This window comes from Conger conger, chromosome 1 (assembly GCF_963514075.1).
Source record: "Conger conger chromosome 1, fConCon1.1, whole genome shotgun sequence".
In the NCBI taxonomy this organism is placed as follows: Eukaryota; Metazoa; Chordata; class Actinopteri; order Anguilliformes; family Congridae; genus Conger; species Conger conger.
In genome coordinates, this window is record NC_083760.1 from 23,449,348 (window position 1) to 23,466,267 (window position 16,920).

Below are 16,920 nucleotides of genomic sequence, written 5' to 3' on the forward strand. Positions count from 1 at the left end.
TCAGGAAGGTCTGGACGGGCGGACGGAAAGAAACGCATGACCTTTTTAAGGCAGGCATTTATTTAGTTTTTTGAACTGGGTACAATCGAACCACACATAAATAAAAACTGGCTAGGGTGCATGTTCAGTCAAAGCTTGATAAAACATTGGGGGGGGGGGGGGGTGTACGGCTTCTACATATAAGCTATCTGTTACTTCCAGGAATAATCCACCAGGTATAAAATTCAGGATCATCACCTCACTTGCAATTCGGGCACACCTACGGGAATTGCAAGATGAGGTGGGTGGTCATTTGGCCAACTGTGACATCAGTTTCAAAGGTTATTTTCCCCCAAACATTAGAACAGTGTTACAAACGTAATGTAAACAGTCCTTCCCAGACCTGATATTTTTCTTCCGTTTCTATTCTTCAGTAAAAATGAGCACTTCGGTGAAAACGATGGCAAAACAGGGATGACATTATATAACAAAATAATATATACAATACATCTGTACATGGTGTTACAGAGTAGCACACAGTCTATCATTTTTGCAGTTCACGTTTTTTTTTTTTCTGATTCCACATATGGCCATAAATATAAATATCCTCCTCAAAAGCAGGGAAAAACACACTTTTTTTCCAGTAACTGGCATTATCAATATTCCTACAAGTTCAGTAACTCAGAATTTTAAGGAATGAGAAAAAGTGTAAATTGCGGATTTGAATGGCCACTACTACATGAGGTTTCTTTTGGCCATGTCTGGTTGTTAGTACAAGGGCTTTGAATGAGTCGGCATTAGAAAAAAAGTGACGGTTCACAAAGCTTGTGAGTTTACCATTTCTACATTTTCCACAGGTACACAGACTTGCTTTCATTACATATTTTTGCTTCTTTCTGAACACAAGTCCAAAGCCATACTTGATCAGGGACAATGGGGAAATAAAATGCAGGCAATTTCTATACAAATAGTCATGTCTACCAAGTTAACTTGAGGGCCGTAGTTATTTTCACAATCAAACTATTACTAGACTAATGGCCTCTACGTAACATTTCCCCCCCAAAAAACCCTGTTGTCAGATTTGGGTCTGGCCAATACAAATATCCAGACTGGTCAAGCATGCTTTTAGTTTCTTAAAGCTAGCATCAGCTAGAAAATTGGCTCCTTGGATAACAAGTGAGATGGTTAATTCTCAAAAACTCTTTCAAGACTTAAACAAGAGAGTATATTGAAAACCAGAGCTGAGCTTAAAGACTGAGCTTACACAATTCAGCTACAAGAACAGTGTACATACAATAGCTCTGGATTTCATCCCTCCACATTTTAAACTTTTAATCTAAAAGTTATTGCACAGCAACTATGATTTATTTTTGAATATGTTAGACAGTTGTTATGATACCACCATTGCTTGTAGGTAGAGGGGAAATGCAAGGAAAATAAGACTTTCTGAAGCACTAGTCTTAACAGTGACAGTAGGCCAGATAAACTGCTTTGTCAGCAGCAGTTGCTGTAGTTTACTGCATCCTACCATTACATTACTCTGGTACTGGCTTAACATACACAACGGGAAGAAAGGATTAGGTAACGGATGTAAAAATAGTGTAAATTGAATGAATAAAGAGTGCCTTTCCCAGTCCAAAGGCATAACTTTGGCCCACCCCAGATTCAGAAAAGTGGTGGTTTTGCAGTCATGAGACATTAACTGGAGTCAGACCTTGCTGTTGTGGTTGTGTGGAAGAGTGACGCTTTTTCAAAAACAAAGACAAACATGGCTATGCTCAGTTCAGGAGTTCTTTAAGGACCTAGTCTCAGGATTGACAGCAAAGCACACCCCTGTGAAATGGACATACACATCAACCCAATTGTTATACACCATTCTGCGTCCAACCCTCACTGTCACTCAACTAGATTTAATTAGTGGATTGCTATGCACTTGATGCCATTAGGAAGCACGTCCAGGAGAAATATACAGGTGTGCCAAATGAGGGTGACTGCACTAAACAGATTAGATAACTTTGGTCTATCTGCATGATAAAAGTATATACATTGACAGGGCCCAAGTTTCCAACTGCTCCCTTCCACTGCTTTAAAAAGAGACAGCGCTGTTTTTTCTAAAGGCAAACTCCAATTACTTTTATACAGATGAGATGATATTCATATCCAAAAAAAGCTCTCATTCAATAGATTATCCTACAAATACATTATATGAACATACACACAGACATGCCACACGCAAATTTGTCATAGGACTGACAGAAACACCTTGGCTTAGAGAGAAATCAAGTCAAACCTCAAACTAGTTCATCTACATGTAAAGGCTTATTGCATTGTCTAAATGCTATTGACCCCAATTCAAAAGTATGTACAGAATACACATAGTATTCATTTGAATGGTAAGTGCAATGTTGAGCTGTGATACGATTCCAGACGTGCAGACATCTATGTACAAAGCAGACACACTTTCTAAATGTTTGATGTGGCCCTTTGCAGTCTGTAATGCACCCACCCCCAATAAGATCCAAGATGATGCCCAGCAGTTCCCCATTGTTGCTGGTGCTGTGACAGCCCCGCTCACAATTTGTGGGGAAATTTGTCACTGTACCCCACTAGTGTTTTATGCAAACAGGTGTGCCTCTCCCCCATAATATTTTATGGAACACAACTAGGACTTCCTGTGCCTTCCTAACTGTAGTTCAAGGGTCTTCGAGTCATAGGGTCTGCTGTCACTTTCTCAGAAACAAGGGAAACTAGCAGACTGTGGCTCTCACTCCCGGGTGGCCACCCCTGTACGTTCCTGAAGACCACACAGAGATCTTACTGCTGCCTTCACCCTGCAATGAGACCCACCTCAGCTTTCTACAGAGCCTTTTACCATAAACGTATACTAAATAATAGTTTCGGGAGGCCTCTGGCAAAGAAGGGAACCTATTTGTGGCTCTGATGAAGCAACCGGAGCATCACCCTCGTGACAGAAGCGAAGGGTGGGAGAAGTAGCACTTGACTTGCGAAAGTGGGACATATTTGGCACTTCTCGCAGAGGTGTGCGTGCGCATGCCGGCGGTTCCCCCCAGCCCTGGGCATCCCTCTGCGATTGGCGAATGCCTCGGCAACAACGTGGCAAAGCTGGGGAGGGGGGGCACACAGACTCACGTGCTGAAGCCAAGTCAGACTCATGAGAACAGGGTCTGGTCTTTCAAAGCAGGGTGCAGAACTAGTCTACACTGGTCTGATGAGTGATGTATGTAGTGAGCGACCAGGAAGAAACTTAAGAGAAGTCCACACGAGCATGTCCACTAGTATCCAGTGGCCGACTGCACAGTGGAAGAATGTGCTCCTGACAGAACAGATTGGGCAGCCTTCCGGTCTGCGCCTGTACTAAATCTGGTCCAACAATGAACCCCGCTGCTCAAAATGACCGTGGAGGTCAAGGTACTCAGTGGAACTCATGAAATTCTGCAGCTTTCTGGGTGTCAATCAGTTAGGCTGCCTTGCTGCTAAGTATAGTGCTTTATTGCATGGGGTCAGCTTGTCAACTTGGAGCTTCTGAAATACACAGATACAAACACACAGTCACACACTCACACGCACACACATAAACAAAGAAAACAGGAAAAAGACCCAAGACGAACAAAAAGTTAATCATGCAGAGTGCGGCATCACACGCCATAAAGACATCATTGACAGCTTAATCCTGAATCCTAAGATAGCACCAGATAAGAGTATTACATACAAAACCCCCTTCCACAGCGACTCTGTGGCAAGAACATCATTATCACTATTCAAGACCTGTGAAACTACAGCAAACTTGGGGGGGTGGGGGTTGGGTGTGGTGGCCTACCAGTGGGAAACTGAATAGAAGCTTCTTACAATGCAACTGATCGAGGCCACTGCTCATGCAGTGGTCACCGGCCACCTGGGGTGGGGGGAGCCATTTGAAATTGCTTGGCCTGTGTGGGCCCTGGTGGCTTGGCACTCTGTGGAGAGGCCATTGGACTTACTTTTTCGGTCTCTCCAAATCTACAGTAGTTAATAAAGATGGACTGAGGCGCGCACACGCACACACACACACACACACACACACACACACACACACACACACACACACACACACGTCCCCTTGCATGACCCAGTGCAGAAAACATTTACAGGCAATGCACTAGAGGATATATTTCTATATATTTCGATTCTATTTACAAGAGAGAAAAAGGCAGCCCTTTTTAAGTGAATATAAAGATATTTTGTGAAGCACTGGTTCACTGATGCAGATGTCGCCTATTCAGTGTATCCCACTGACCTTGCCTGAGCATGTCACTCTCTCTCACTCACTCACACACACACACACACACACACACACACACACACACACACACACACACACACACACACACACACACACACACACACACACACACACACACACACACACGCGCACGCGTCACACACACGCGTCACACACACGCGTCACACACACGCGTCACACACACGCGTCACACACAACCACACACACAGGATTAACTAAAAAGCCAGGAACACAATTCTGCTCACGGCAGGGAAACCTTAAAAAAGAATACAAATTGGAGTATGATTAATAGAAAAACAAATAAACAAACAAAAATGTCATTGTGACACAAAAATAATTCTGTGGGCAGGCAGACCCCCTCAGAGCTGATTTCCCATCAGCTGTGCGCTTCACTTGGCATCCTGGCAGGGCACTGCCCCCGTTCCAACCCAAACAATAATGCTAAAGACTGTATGTGTGTACATGTGTATGCTCATATACTGTACATACGTACACGCACACCTATATATGATATACAAGAGACAGAGCTCTACCCACAATCCTCTATCAAATGGCTCAGCCAATCAAAACCTTTCTCCGAATCCAGCAGCGGTGAGGACACTGCCTCTTTTGCACCCCTCGGCCCCTTTCAACACAATCTCGCCAGCCATCTCCACGGTCCCCGTTTCGGGCCCTTTTACGTGAGATGCATTCCTCTTCCGTTTCCACGCCAGCCCACTTCCCTCTTCGGCCCCACGGAGCGTAAAGGGAAAACAATAAAAAGGAAATGAAAGTCCCTGCCTTCCCTTATGAAGTTCTCAGCCACATCGCCGGTGGTCAAAGGGCGGTCAGGCCAAAGTTACAGCGGCAGTACTTCATGCCGCTGGAGTCCAACCAGCTGTCCGTGATGGGGTCGTACCTCTGCACGGTATTAAGGTAGGATGACCCCGAGTGACCTCCAACCACATAGAGGTAGTTGTCCACAATGGCAGAACCCACCCCTACAGCAAAAAAAAAAAAAAAAAAAAGACACACGGTAGTCTTAAACACTGTTGAGTGGGGCTACATTTTTGGAAGATTTTTAGTTAATATTCAACCGGCAAACACCCTTGATAGCAGGAAAGTTCTAGAATTGCAAGTCCCAACATGTGTTTTGGACATTGTCATTCAAAGTGTGAGACTAGCATACTCAAACTTAAACTTTGTACCCAGATCCAATATAATTTTGTGCAAGAGAAAAACAAAAACAGCAGGCATTCATTCTCATCTTGACTTGCACTACGCCTCCCTCAGTGTGCTATGTCTACTTCAGAAACTTTATTGAATATTGTCAGATCTTCATTATTCATTATGTGGCAGCAGCCTGCAGTTTAGCAATTATGCTTAAAGAGACGAGAATGTTTACAGACCAGAAAGGCCATACTATAAATTTCCCCTCTCAAAGCTTGAATTATTCGCCCATTGTATACACTTCACATTTGAATCTTTACAAGACGGTTGTACATTCTACTATATACAGTTCTTTAAAAACTGTTGATATAACACTCACCTGTCCGGGGTTCATTCATAGGCCGACACGCCGTCCATTGATTCTGGTGCGGGTCATACCTCTCAATACTGGACAGGTGCGAGACCCCGTTATGTCCACCAACCACAAATATGAACCCCAACATGACCCCAACCCCAAAGTTTATCCTCTTGTCCGCCATTGGAGCCACCATCTCCCAAGAGTCTTTGCTGGGATCGTACCTCTCTACACTGTGAGGTAGGGAAAAAGAGAGACATAGGATCAGACACACACTGTGGAAAGCCACGCAGGTGTCTGGCTTAAACTACATGGGGGAATCACCATGTGCTGTAAATAATAAACTGATTGGAATACTCGCTCCCCATGAGTTGTAAAGCCCTAGTCTAGGTACAGACTAGCAAATTCTGCTTTGGTTTCATTTACATTTTAGTCATTCAGCAGATGCTTGTAATCCAAAGTGATTCAAGATAAGTGCATAAGTTCCTCAACAAGTTGGTTCATTATTAACAAGAAAAAAAAAACAACAACTGGTGAACTCAATTGTCAGAAGACCCGGTAGACCAAGGAAGAGCACTGCAGTGGATGACCGCGGAATACACTCTATGGTGAAGAAAACCCCCCTGACAATGGCCCAACAGATCAAAAACACTCTCCTGGATGCAGGTGTAGATGTGTCAGTCTACCATATGTAGAAGACTACACCAGCAGGACTACAGATGGCACACTAGAAGATGCAAACCACTGATAAGCCTGAAGAACAGAAAGGCGAGATTACGGTTTGCTAAAATGCACACAACTGTTAGCATGAGCATGACCTATCTGCGGCTATGCAGCACCATACGCAGCAGGGCATTTTACAAAAATGCGTTGCAGTGAAAGTTTTGCATTTCATTACAAAAAAAGCAACACATTAAGTAATAGACCACTTTTCAGATAGATCTGGGATTACCTGGATAGCCAAAAGCAAGCGAGACAGCCAAAACTGTACCGAAGTGAATTGATGCTGTTTTATAGGGGAATGGTGGTACAAATATCGATTTCATGTAGTACATTTTGTGTCATGCATGAGATTTTATGAGCTACAAATGATTAGAAACATTTTCAGAGGTATGTGTAGAATGTGCTGCAAGCACAACATAACCCTCAGGGTGAATTCATGTGAATTCATAAGAAAAAAACTCGACAAAACAGATCAATGTTCAAACCTTATTATAAAATGTAAAAATATGTTTGGTGCATTTTAGCAATATGGAATTTTGTTACAATAGGCATTACAGTTAGGTACAGTATATGAATGGCAGCAAATCGAGTAATTACTCCAATTGGTACAAAAAATAAGCGGAGCGACTCATTAATGGCTCGTAATGCATTGCTGTTTGGTTCACTGCTGCAGAATGAGTGCATAACCTGCAAGCTGTGATAAAAAAAACACGTTGCAGGGTCATAAATGGTTGTAATTCCCTGAGTATTCACATAACTATGTCAACTCCTAATATGCAAGACGAAAACTAAATTTTGGGATTTCACAAAGGAAAAAGATAAATTTGCACCAATTGCATAATTAAGACAGTTTAATACAAATCTAGAGGGGCGACATTTGTTCAATTGTGGCCTGTAGGAGCATTTCTTGTTAGATATTAATACAACTTGTTATGGTTGTAATTATTCAGTGTACCCGAAAACACTATCAACACTCTTTTATGAAGCAGTAGTTAGTCATACTTAAGAGCAGTAGCAGTCTTGCACGGGTTATTGCTGTATCCTTAACAATCAATCAACCTTAGGTTAATCACGCCACTTTGCTACCCCACAAACATTCACAACAAGCTTAAACAAAGACTCGGAGCAGAACCTCGAGTGCAATCAACACAGCAGTAAACAGGTCTGTCTCCAGGCCTTCAACTCTCTGAGGACCCGCAGGACACAAATATAAACTCTCAACAGGTTCCCTGTCCAAATGCACACTCTCCCGGAGGATTTGGGGAACCAAGGAGACTGGCTCTAACAACAACAAGGATCCAGCAGGGGGGAAAGTACAAGTGGACAACAGAAATCCTATGAATGAAAGCACACACTTGGTGACGATTTAGACGTTAGCAGGTTAGACCATGCCAGCAGGACAGCACTGTGCAGTAACTGCCTTTGAACAGAAAGTGAGGGAATGGATCGCTGGAGTGGATGGAGACCCTTCGGCCTCAGATCTCTTGCGGTGTAATAAAAATAAGAGCGCGTTCCAATGTAAAGTCCTTCAGGCGTGAGAACAAACAAAAGTTAAAGGCGTGCATTGACGTGGCAGGTTTGATGCGTCACCCTGCCTGCTGGGAGAGCTGTTTTGAAGAAGGGAAAAGGCCACGTTGAGGCCCTGGCAGGACAGTTTGATCTGTATCATGTGGAGGTAGGGGGCCACACGCGAGGGACAAAAGCACATGGACAGACCTCCACGCTCAGACATTACATTACATTACATTACAGGCATATTTGGCAGATGCTCTTATCCAGAGTTATCCAACAGTGCATAACCATAACCAGGGACAAGTGTTGTGAAAACCCAAGAGGGAAGTCCAGCTCCAAGTGCTAGAAGTGACCACAGAGATAAAAAAACTTGAACCCAGATAGATTAATACATACACACACCTAAGGTATCCACACAGGTAGTTGCAGAAGACATACACCCTCACAATACACTAACATCACATGGACAGCTGCACGGCAGAAACAGGTTTGCAAACGCATACACATCCAAAGAGTATCAACAAACAGATGCAACAGCAAGCGCTATAAAGACACCACTGACAACAAACATGCAGAGACAAACACAAGTTTGACAGAGGCATGCAATGTGTACACGGGACCATACCTCTGAACCCTGCCCCTCCACCCTCCCCATCTCACCTGTTCATATGGGCGGGGCCGTAGCCCCCGATGGCGTAGATCATGCCGTCCAGGACGGCGGTGGCGAAACAGCTGCGGGACTTGGTCATGGGCGCCACCGGCTGCCACTCCTTCACCTTGGGCACGTACTTCTCCACCGACTGCAGGTAGTACTGGCCGTCGTAGCCGCCCAGGGCGTAGAGCTCGGCCGCCAGTACCACCACGCCCAGCGTGCTGCGGCACTCAGCCATGCGCTCCACCGTGGACCAGGTGTTGCTGTCTGGGTCCCAGCTCTCCACCGTGCTCTCGTGCCGGCGGTAGCTGATGCCCTGGCGCATGTGCGTGGCGATGCCGCCCACCACGTACACCTTCTGGTCTAGCACGGCCACGCCAAACTCGTAGCGGGGCACGCTCAGGGGCGCCAGGCCGATCCACGAGTCCGTCTGAGGGAAATACATCTCCATACTGGGGGGGGGGGGAGAGAGACAGACAGAGACCAAGTTAGTCAATGACTGAATGGTTTGTTTCACTTACTGATTTACAGTGAAGTCCGTAAGTATTTGGACAATGGTACATTTCTGTTCTTTTGCACTTTTGATTGGCACTTCTGATTAGAAAACAATGAATATGAGGTTAAAGTACAGACTGTCACCTTTAATTTGAGTATATTTACACACACATCGGGTGATCCGTGAAGGAATTGCATCCATTTTTATACATAGCCCCCCACTTTAGGGGACCAAATGTAATTGGACAGCTGGCTTCTCCGCTGTTTCTAATTAGACAGGTGTATTCGGTTGCTTCCTTAGTGCAGGTATAAGAAAGCTTTCAGTATCCAGTCGTGATTCTAGGCTTTGAAAAGCTGAGTATGAGAAAGCCCATCGCAACAAATGTCCAAACCTTTTGTCTCTCAGTTCAGGACAGCAGGGAACACAGCGCCATGAATTTCATAGGAGCTGCCAAAGTTCTGTCTCTAAATGGCAAAAAGACTATGAAGCAAAGGGTCCCAGCTTTATCCTCCAGTTGAAAAGGGAAGTAATTGGAAGTTTCAAATATGGCATTTCCAAGTCCTCAGAGGAACTCTTAATGTTCGTAGGAGTTTTGCCAATTGTAATTTTGAATTTGTGCACTGAAGTCGCGATTTGAACAGACTGCCATAAAACACGCTATTCCGCCTTAAAATACAAATTACATGACAGCTTTTCTAAAATGTGAAGCCTCAGACCACCGTCAGTAATGCAAACTCAGCAGTTTTAAAGCAGCTGAGGGTTAGGCACTCTGCAATGAACTCCAGCATGCACATTCAAAAAGCGCCACCAGCGGGGTGACTTCTGAGCATACAAATCAGTTTTTGTTGGCCATGAAAAGTGGATTTTGTTTTGTTTAACAGTGCCAGTTAGTTTAACTGAAACCATTGCCACAAAAGACACCCTGTGCAAAAACAGGCGATAGTATTATCTAGTGTTTCAAGAAACAACTTTGCTGAACAAAGCAAAGGGCAGATAAGCATGCTATATCTTCATACATATTAATATGTGAAATGTTTGAAATAAATTAAAGATGTCTGAGCAATGAGTGCCCATCTTTGGGTGGCTGCTGAACATTTTTTAAAAAGTTGCCTTTTCTTTATACTTCCCTCAGAAGAGCTCTTCTCTAAAGTGCTCACAGTAGCCAGGCATAATATAATATACATACAATGTTATTTAGCCGACGCTTTTATCCAAAGCGACTTATAATCCTCCCCGGAGCAATGTAGGCCTTGCTCAAGGGCCCAACAACTGTGCTTGAACTGCGAACCTTCCGGGTCCCAGTCAAGCACCTTAGCCACTAGGCTACAGGTAGCCCATAGATCAGAGACCAGTGTTGTAGAGACAGAGAAGAGTTCAGAGAACAGTGTTGTCCATTTCTAACAGGAAGTGGTCACCACAATGATCAAGAACAATGAGGACTAAAGGTTCACATCCTGCCTCAAGTGTTATAAAATTCCCATGCATCTCTCCTGACTAAACACAGCTCTTACCCCCCATGGCTTACAAGCTCGGCCAGTAGAAACTCGGCCAGTAGAAACTCGGCCAGTAGCTCCAGATTGAACTCTCATACACTAACCTCCACAAACCTTCCATCGCAAGGGTAGGGAACGAGCGTTACCTTTCCAGGGTAGCGAAGAGCCCGGCCTTGCCCCCGACAGCGAGGAGCACCTTGGGGGCGCAGCGGGGCCGGGTGGACAGCACCGTTTGGTAAGAGAGCCGGTGCTCAGGCATGAAGTGGTACTTGAGGGCCTCATTGAGAAGGTGCTTGCAGGCGTGGTCGTCCCGGATCAGGTGGTTGGCCTCATAGAGGCGGGTGAGGAACTTGACGCTGAGCAGCGGCAGACGCACGCAGTGCAGGAGCTGGGCCAGGTGCTGCTGCCGCTCGGTCACGTCGTACTTGATCCAGGACTCCAGGGCGTAGAAGACCGTCTCCTCGGTCACCACCTTCAGGCAGTCGTTGGAGACGATCTCGTCCAGCTCGGCTCGCGTGAGCTCGAAGAACTCCTCGGTCTGGCACACCTCCTCGAAGTTCTGGCAGATGAACTTAGTGGCGGCCAGGCAAAGGTCGTGGCAGCCATACGTCTCGGCGAAGCGAGAGATTCCGATGCAGTTGCCGGCGTCCAGCTGGCTCTCAAGGAAAGCGCAGCACTCCTTCAGCACCAGCTTGACCTGCAGCAGGTTGGCAGCCGGCAGCAGCGACTCTACTGTGTCCTGGGAGATGAAAACTGTGCCGGTGTAGGCATATTCCACGATAGCCTGAGGAAGCAGAGACAGAATGAGTCCAGTCCTCCCGCGGAAAACGAGAACTTCCTGCTCAACCTTGAGGGGAATTGATGCTTTTTGTGACCGTAATATTTCATTGCTTGTTACCTGTTCAATCCTGTTACAGTAGCAGCACTAAAATATGAATCAAGCTGACCAGTGACTAGGATGAATTAACGGTCGTGAGATTTAAGCTTGGGATTTTTCAGGTTGAAAAAATAGCATAACCCCTACATGGCATTAAAATTATGCATCTCTCACAGACAGAAGCACAAGGACACACTCCTGAGAAAATGTAAGTTCAGCCAAACCAAGGACAATTTTACCCATGAGCGCTCCTCTGCGGTCCTCACACCATACCTGCAAGGCAGCCTCATCGATGCACTGGAACTCCACCTCCGAATTCTCCTTCTCCGACAGGTTGCCCGTGAACATGGCTTTGAAGTACGGGCTGATGCTGGCCAGGACCACTTTGTGGGCGTGGATTTTGGCATCGCCCACACGCAGCACGATGTCGCACAGCTCATGATCCTGCCGGAGCAGCTGGAGGCCCTGCAGCAGCTGCTCCGAATGCGGCCGTGTCAGACTGGCAAGCATGTAAGGCTGGGCCTGCTGGTCCATCTGAGCCATCGCACAAAGGAAACACACACACGGTGAGCACTTTTTTAGGTATTAGACTTTCTTTCTTTTTCTTTTTTTTTTTTACTTCTTCTGCTGCTGCAGACTATCCATTTAGAGGTTTGACATGTTGTGTGTTTTGAGATGCTCTTCTGCATACCACTGTTGTAATGTGTGGTTATTTGCGTTACTGTCACCTTTCTGTCAGCTTCGAGGAGTCTGGCGCTTCTCCTCTGACCTCTCTCATTTTTTTCAGAACTGCTACAACTGTTTTTTTGTTTTTTGCACCATTCTCTTCAAACTCTAGAGACTGTCATGCACAAAGCTGCAAGGAGATCAGCTGTTTCTGAGATACTCAAACCAGCCTCTCTGGCATCAACCATCACTCCACGGTCAAAGTCACTTAGATCACATTTCTTCCCCATTCTGACATTCGGTCTGAACAACAGTTAAACCTCTTGACCACGTCTGCATTATTTGATGAATTTAGTTGCTGTCACATGATTGGCTGATGAAATATTTGCATTAACAAGCAGGTGTACAGGTTTACAAAATAAATTGCTTACAGTGTATATTTTCATCCGCATTCACTAGATGTGTGTGTGCTATTCCATGATCATTCTCACACAGCTTTTACAACTTCAACCTCAATGAGAACCATGCCCTATTGTATAATGTTGCAAGAATGCACAAATTCTGCTCAACACTTCAACCCCATGACTATCAATTAATAATGGTTAACAATGAAACATTTCAGATTTTTTTTTGTTTTTTTTGTTTCGCAGCTTTTCCTTACAACTTGGGAAAAGGGTCCAAACTGAAGAACCTAAGCCAGGTTCCTGAGGACCAACAAGCCAAATTAGAAATACAAATAATATACTGAAGATGGCAAAGAAAAACAAACAGAATCAGTATTACAATTGACTCCTAGCTATTGAAAATTACTTTTCCACATGGCAACATGCATTGGGGCCATTCACCATTTCCTCTTGATGTCAGAAAAGGTTTTTTGTTTTGTTTTCTTCATTCACAATCATTACTGATCATTTTTCCGACAGAATCAACATGTTTAAACCCTCCACAAGCGAACACTATTCCTTTGCACTTTGCTGAGGTAGTTCACTATACATATATTATATTCATGATAAATGTTCTTAAACCCCCCAAAAAAACAAATGCATTTGCATGGTAGTGTTCTGGGCATCGTTAGTATTTTCATTGGAAATGGGTTGTTTTCTTAAATTTGAGTGCAACTTAAGTGTGTCTGCGCGTGATGGGAACGTCAACACTGAGCAGCATGTCCACAGAAAACAAATCGTTCTTTCACTTTTGGAATTGCACAATCCCGAAATAAATCATATTTATTTTGGGATTGTGCAATACGTACAATACAATACGTGGTGGGCATGGTACGTATGTAATAGTTAAACGTAATCATGTAAGCATTTTGCATTCTTTCCTATGCACACACGAAGGTGACATCATTTAAAATGCACAGCCCAAATACAACAGGGTAATTATCCTAGCAAGCACAAAGGGCTCCACACATGGGGCCGACCCTATAATCACATTTTGATGCAAAAGCAGTGTTTTTTTGAGTTTTTTTTTTTTTTGCAGCGTGAGATGAGACCTTCTTGCCTTCTTGTCAGCTGCTTCCCGGAGCTAAACGAGCTCAACTAAACCAGGAAATTAAATTAGCTTAATAGAATCTGTTAGAGCTTGAGTGGCTAATGCGGGTCAAACGTGGTGTGGCAGCATTACAGCTTTAAGTTACCTGCCCACGAGGCTGACAAGTAATGAAAACTAAAATAAACCGAGCATTTTTTGATAGCCCGTCTAACCTCACCAAATTCTGTATCTCAAAACAAGCCAAATTTGCAAAAGGACAAATTAAAGTATGTACCAATATTGCATGACCTGGTTACGAATGACAACGGACCTGACTTAAAACTCAGTGGAGTTTCATTCAAACCTCAAGAGAAACACGTATCCTTTGGTCTGCCTTAAGCATGAAAACAACAAGCTAATTACACTGACTATCTCATTAATTCCGAAAAACAACTTCCACCGTCCTCGCCCACCTTTTTAATTTGCAACTTCAACCTCGGCATAGATTGTAGACTGATTTCATCCACTTGAGTGTAAAAAGTATGCATTTTGGAAAATAATTGATCAGATAGCAGAATCAGTTTATACAGTAAAATATCAATATTTTCTTCAGATAAAATGTAATCAGAAAAGAATACTGCCTCCTTTTGATAATTTAACCTAGGTTAGGAGAAACAAAATGCATATAATGGGTTAGGCAACAAGAGCTGCAAGATGTTACACTGTAAACGTTGAAAAGATAACTCAAATCCATTTCAGAATCTCAAAGTAATCAGTATTTGCAATTCCAGAATGGCATTCCATTATGACGCTTTCGGAACACTCACGCCACGCGAGCCTTGATACAATTTGATATGGTCAGATTTCACAGATGATGACACGTTTATGGTAGCTGGCTAGCCACCAGATAAGACTGATTATTCCAGGTACGTTTTATCTCACATTGGCCCATGCATCAAAGCTGATTTTCCCACCAAAATGTTAAATATTAGATTTCGTCCGACTCCGTTTAAATGTTTTAATTGTGGCTGGAAACTAGCTGGTTAGCTGGTTTTACTGCTAACCACTATGCTACAGTGCTAACTAGCTAGACAACCAAGCTACGTATAAATCTGAAATTCCATTTAAAAAATTGAAAATCGCCAGTCTTTCAATTCACTTAAGTCTTAATCAGTGGCTTACATATATGACCTTCCCTTGTATGAGAGGGGGGAATGGCATTTTACAATTACAGACAGTGTATGATATTTCTATTTAAAGAACAAACCCCGAGCAATTTCGCTGCTAAAAATAAATGCACGTAGCAAGCTAGCTAACGTTGCATAGCTTTAAAAAGACATTTCCATCTCGCCCGCCAGCTAGTTAGCTACCCAGCTAAAACTGTACCGTCGCGATGAAAAGAAAATAACAAAATATTTAATCCAACGAAAAAATAACGGTAGAAATGTACCTGTGTTGTCCGCTTCTGATGTGCCGACGTGATCTATTTTTATTGCAGTGGCGGAGATGAACCCTACAGCAGGAACCCCAAGCGCCTGTCAAGAAAACAAACATAAAAACAGATTGGGCCTGCGTAACTTCCGGGAGCGGAGTGCGACAAAGATGGAATGTTTTTTCCAAAATGAAAACGTTTATTTTATGGCAGCATACTTGTAAAACAGAATGTCAACATACTGTTGTTTAATCATTTAGACAGAGACAACATCTCTTACGGTTTCTCATCCGTCCCCTTCCTTCCAGTTCTTTGACTGCCTCGGCTGTTGTGGTTCGCCAACACAGGATCTACTTCCAAATTGAGGCTAAATGAACCACCGAAAACGAGCGCTGTGATTGGTCAGTCAGAACTCTGACGAAATGAATCCGGATGGGTTTCAATGAATTCTGCTTTATAGTTTCATTGATTTTGGGCAGGCTACATGTAATTGAGCTTGGTTCTGGAGAGCATCAAAATGCGCTGCTTTTCTTGTTGTTCAGCACTTAAAGTATTCTATGAATTAAAGCTGTCATTACACACCTGGCAGACACCTGACTCACCTTTATTGAGTCCGAATTGGTTGTTGATTTTTATCTATTTACATAAATAAATGTATTTATGTAAATAGATAAATAAATAGATAGTAGACCCTGCAGCTCTCCAGAACCAGGGTTGCACACTCCTGTGTTCACCTGTGTTGCCATCCTGATTTAATGAATTTCTGTTTTATTAATGGCTGTTGAGTTTAATTTAGTCAAACATAACTGCATCAGTCAGGTTGAAAGAAAGCTTGAGGGGCAGATTTCTGTATCTATGACTTTATAGATCATCAATTATGTGCCTTGAATTGTATTATGCCTACTGTCCACCAGACGTCGCTATAGTCACAGCATTTGAAGGAACAGTGAGTGAACTCGGCACAGTAGCAGGTTTTCACTTTTCGTCACAGTCAGGTTATTTTGATCAAATCATGAAAGTACACTTTCTTGTGGCAGTGATCTGAAAAACACAGGGTTTTTACATACGTTTTTCCACCCCAGTGAATTATTATAATCTTTTTATAATGAATTATACACTCAGTGAGCACTTTATTAGGTATTTATTAGACTTTTTTTAGTCTTCTGCTGCTGTAGCCTATCCACTCAGAGGATTGATGCGTTGTGTTCAGAGATGCTCTTCTGCATACCACTGATGTAATGTGTGGTTATTGTGTTACTGTTGCCTTCCTGTCAGTTTTGACCAGTCTGGTCATTCTCCTTGGACCTCTCTCATTAACAAGCCATTTCTGCCTGCAGAACTGCTGCTCACTGGATGTTTTTTTATTTTTCGGACCTTTCTCTGCAAACTCTGTTGTGCGTGAAAATCCCAGGAGATCAGCAGTTTCTGAGATACTCAAACTGCCCTACTTGGCACCAACAATCTTTCCATGATCAAAGTCACTTAGATCCATTAAAATGCAAGAATTTAGGTGGTTCTCCATACCGTTTTTAGGATGAGTGGCTAGAGAGGTTGTTAGCAAGCCAATCCCAAAATCCCAGAGCTATGTAGCCCAGCCTACCTGTCATGGCAACAAGATTTTTGCAAAATCATATTTTCATTTTACAAATTGCTAGACCTTTGATATTTATAAAGTCATGACTACCATTAACAGTGAATTAATCAAAACATAAAGCCAAATCAATCATAAAGCTTGATTATAAATCATTGTTATAAAGCCTATACTTTAATTAAAAAGCCTATACTTGAATTTAAAAAGATATGTTTTAATCTG

The 16,920-nt window shown here is 43.4% G+C and overlaps 1 protein-coding gene across 2 annotated transcripts; it reads right to left on the reverse strand.

The window, feature by feature from the left end:
* Positions 1 to 42: 42 nt before the first annotated feature.
* Positions 43 to 15,520, reverse strand: LOC133138404 (kelch-like protein 28). 2 transcript variants are annotated; one of them, XM_061257141.1, is made up of 7 exons: positions 15,388 to 15,520; positions 15,126 to 15,210; positions 11,810 to 12,070; positions 10,806 to 11,443; positions 8,679 to 9,122; positions 5,808 to 6,016; positions 43 to 5,259 (listed from the first exon to the last, which is right to left on the reverse strand). In XM_061257141.1, exons 3-7 carry the CDS (start codon positions 12,068 to 12,070, stop codon positions 5,096 to 5,098), a joined length of 1,716 nt encoding a protein of 571 aa, XP_061113125.1. In that variant the 5' UTR covers positions 15,126 to 15,210; positions 15,388 to 15,520; the 3' UTR covers positions 43 to 5,095. The 2 variants fall into 2 exon arrangements, with proteins under 2 accessions (XP_061113125.1, XP_061113135.1); XM_061257151.1 differs by having other exon boundaries at positions 15,350 to 15,408.
* Positions 15,521 to 16,920: the final 1,400 nt, after the last annotated feature.

Excerpts from the sequence above, each read along its gene's own strand:
- LOC133138404 (XM_061257141.1), bottom strand. The coding sequence starts at position 12,070 with ATGGACCAGCAGGCCCAGCCTTACATGCTTGCCAGTCTGACACGGCCG. Across the intron at positions 9,123-10,805 it reads CTCTTCGCTACCCTGGAAAG|TATGGAGATGTATTTCCCTC; the intron begins GTAACGCTCGTT and ends CCCCCCCCCCAG. Across the intron at positions 6,017-8,678 it reads GGCCCCGCCCATATGAACAG|TGTAGAGAGGTACGATCCCA; the intron begins GTGAGATGGGGA and ends CCTACCTCACAG.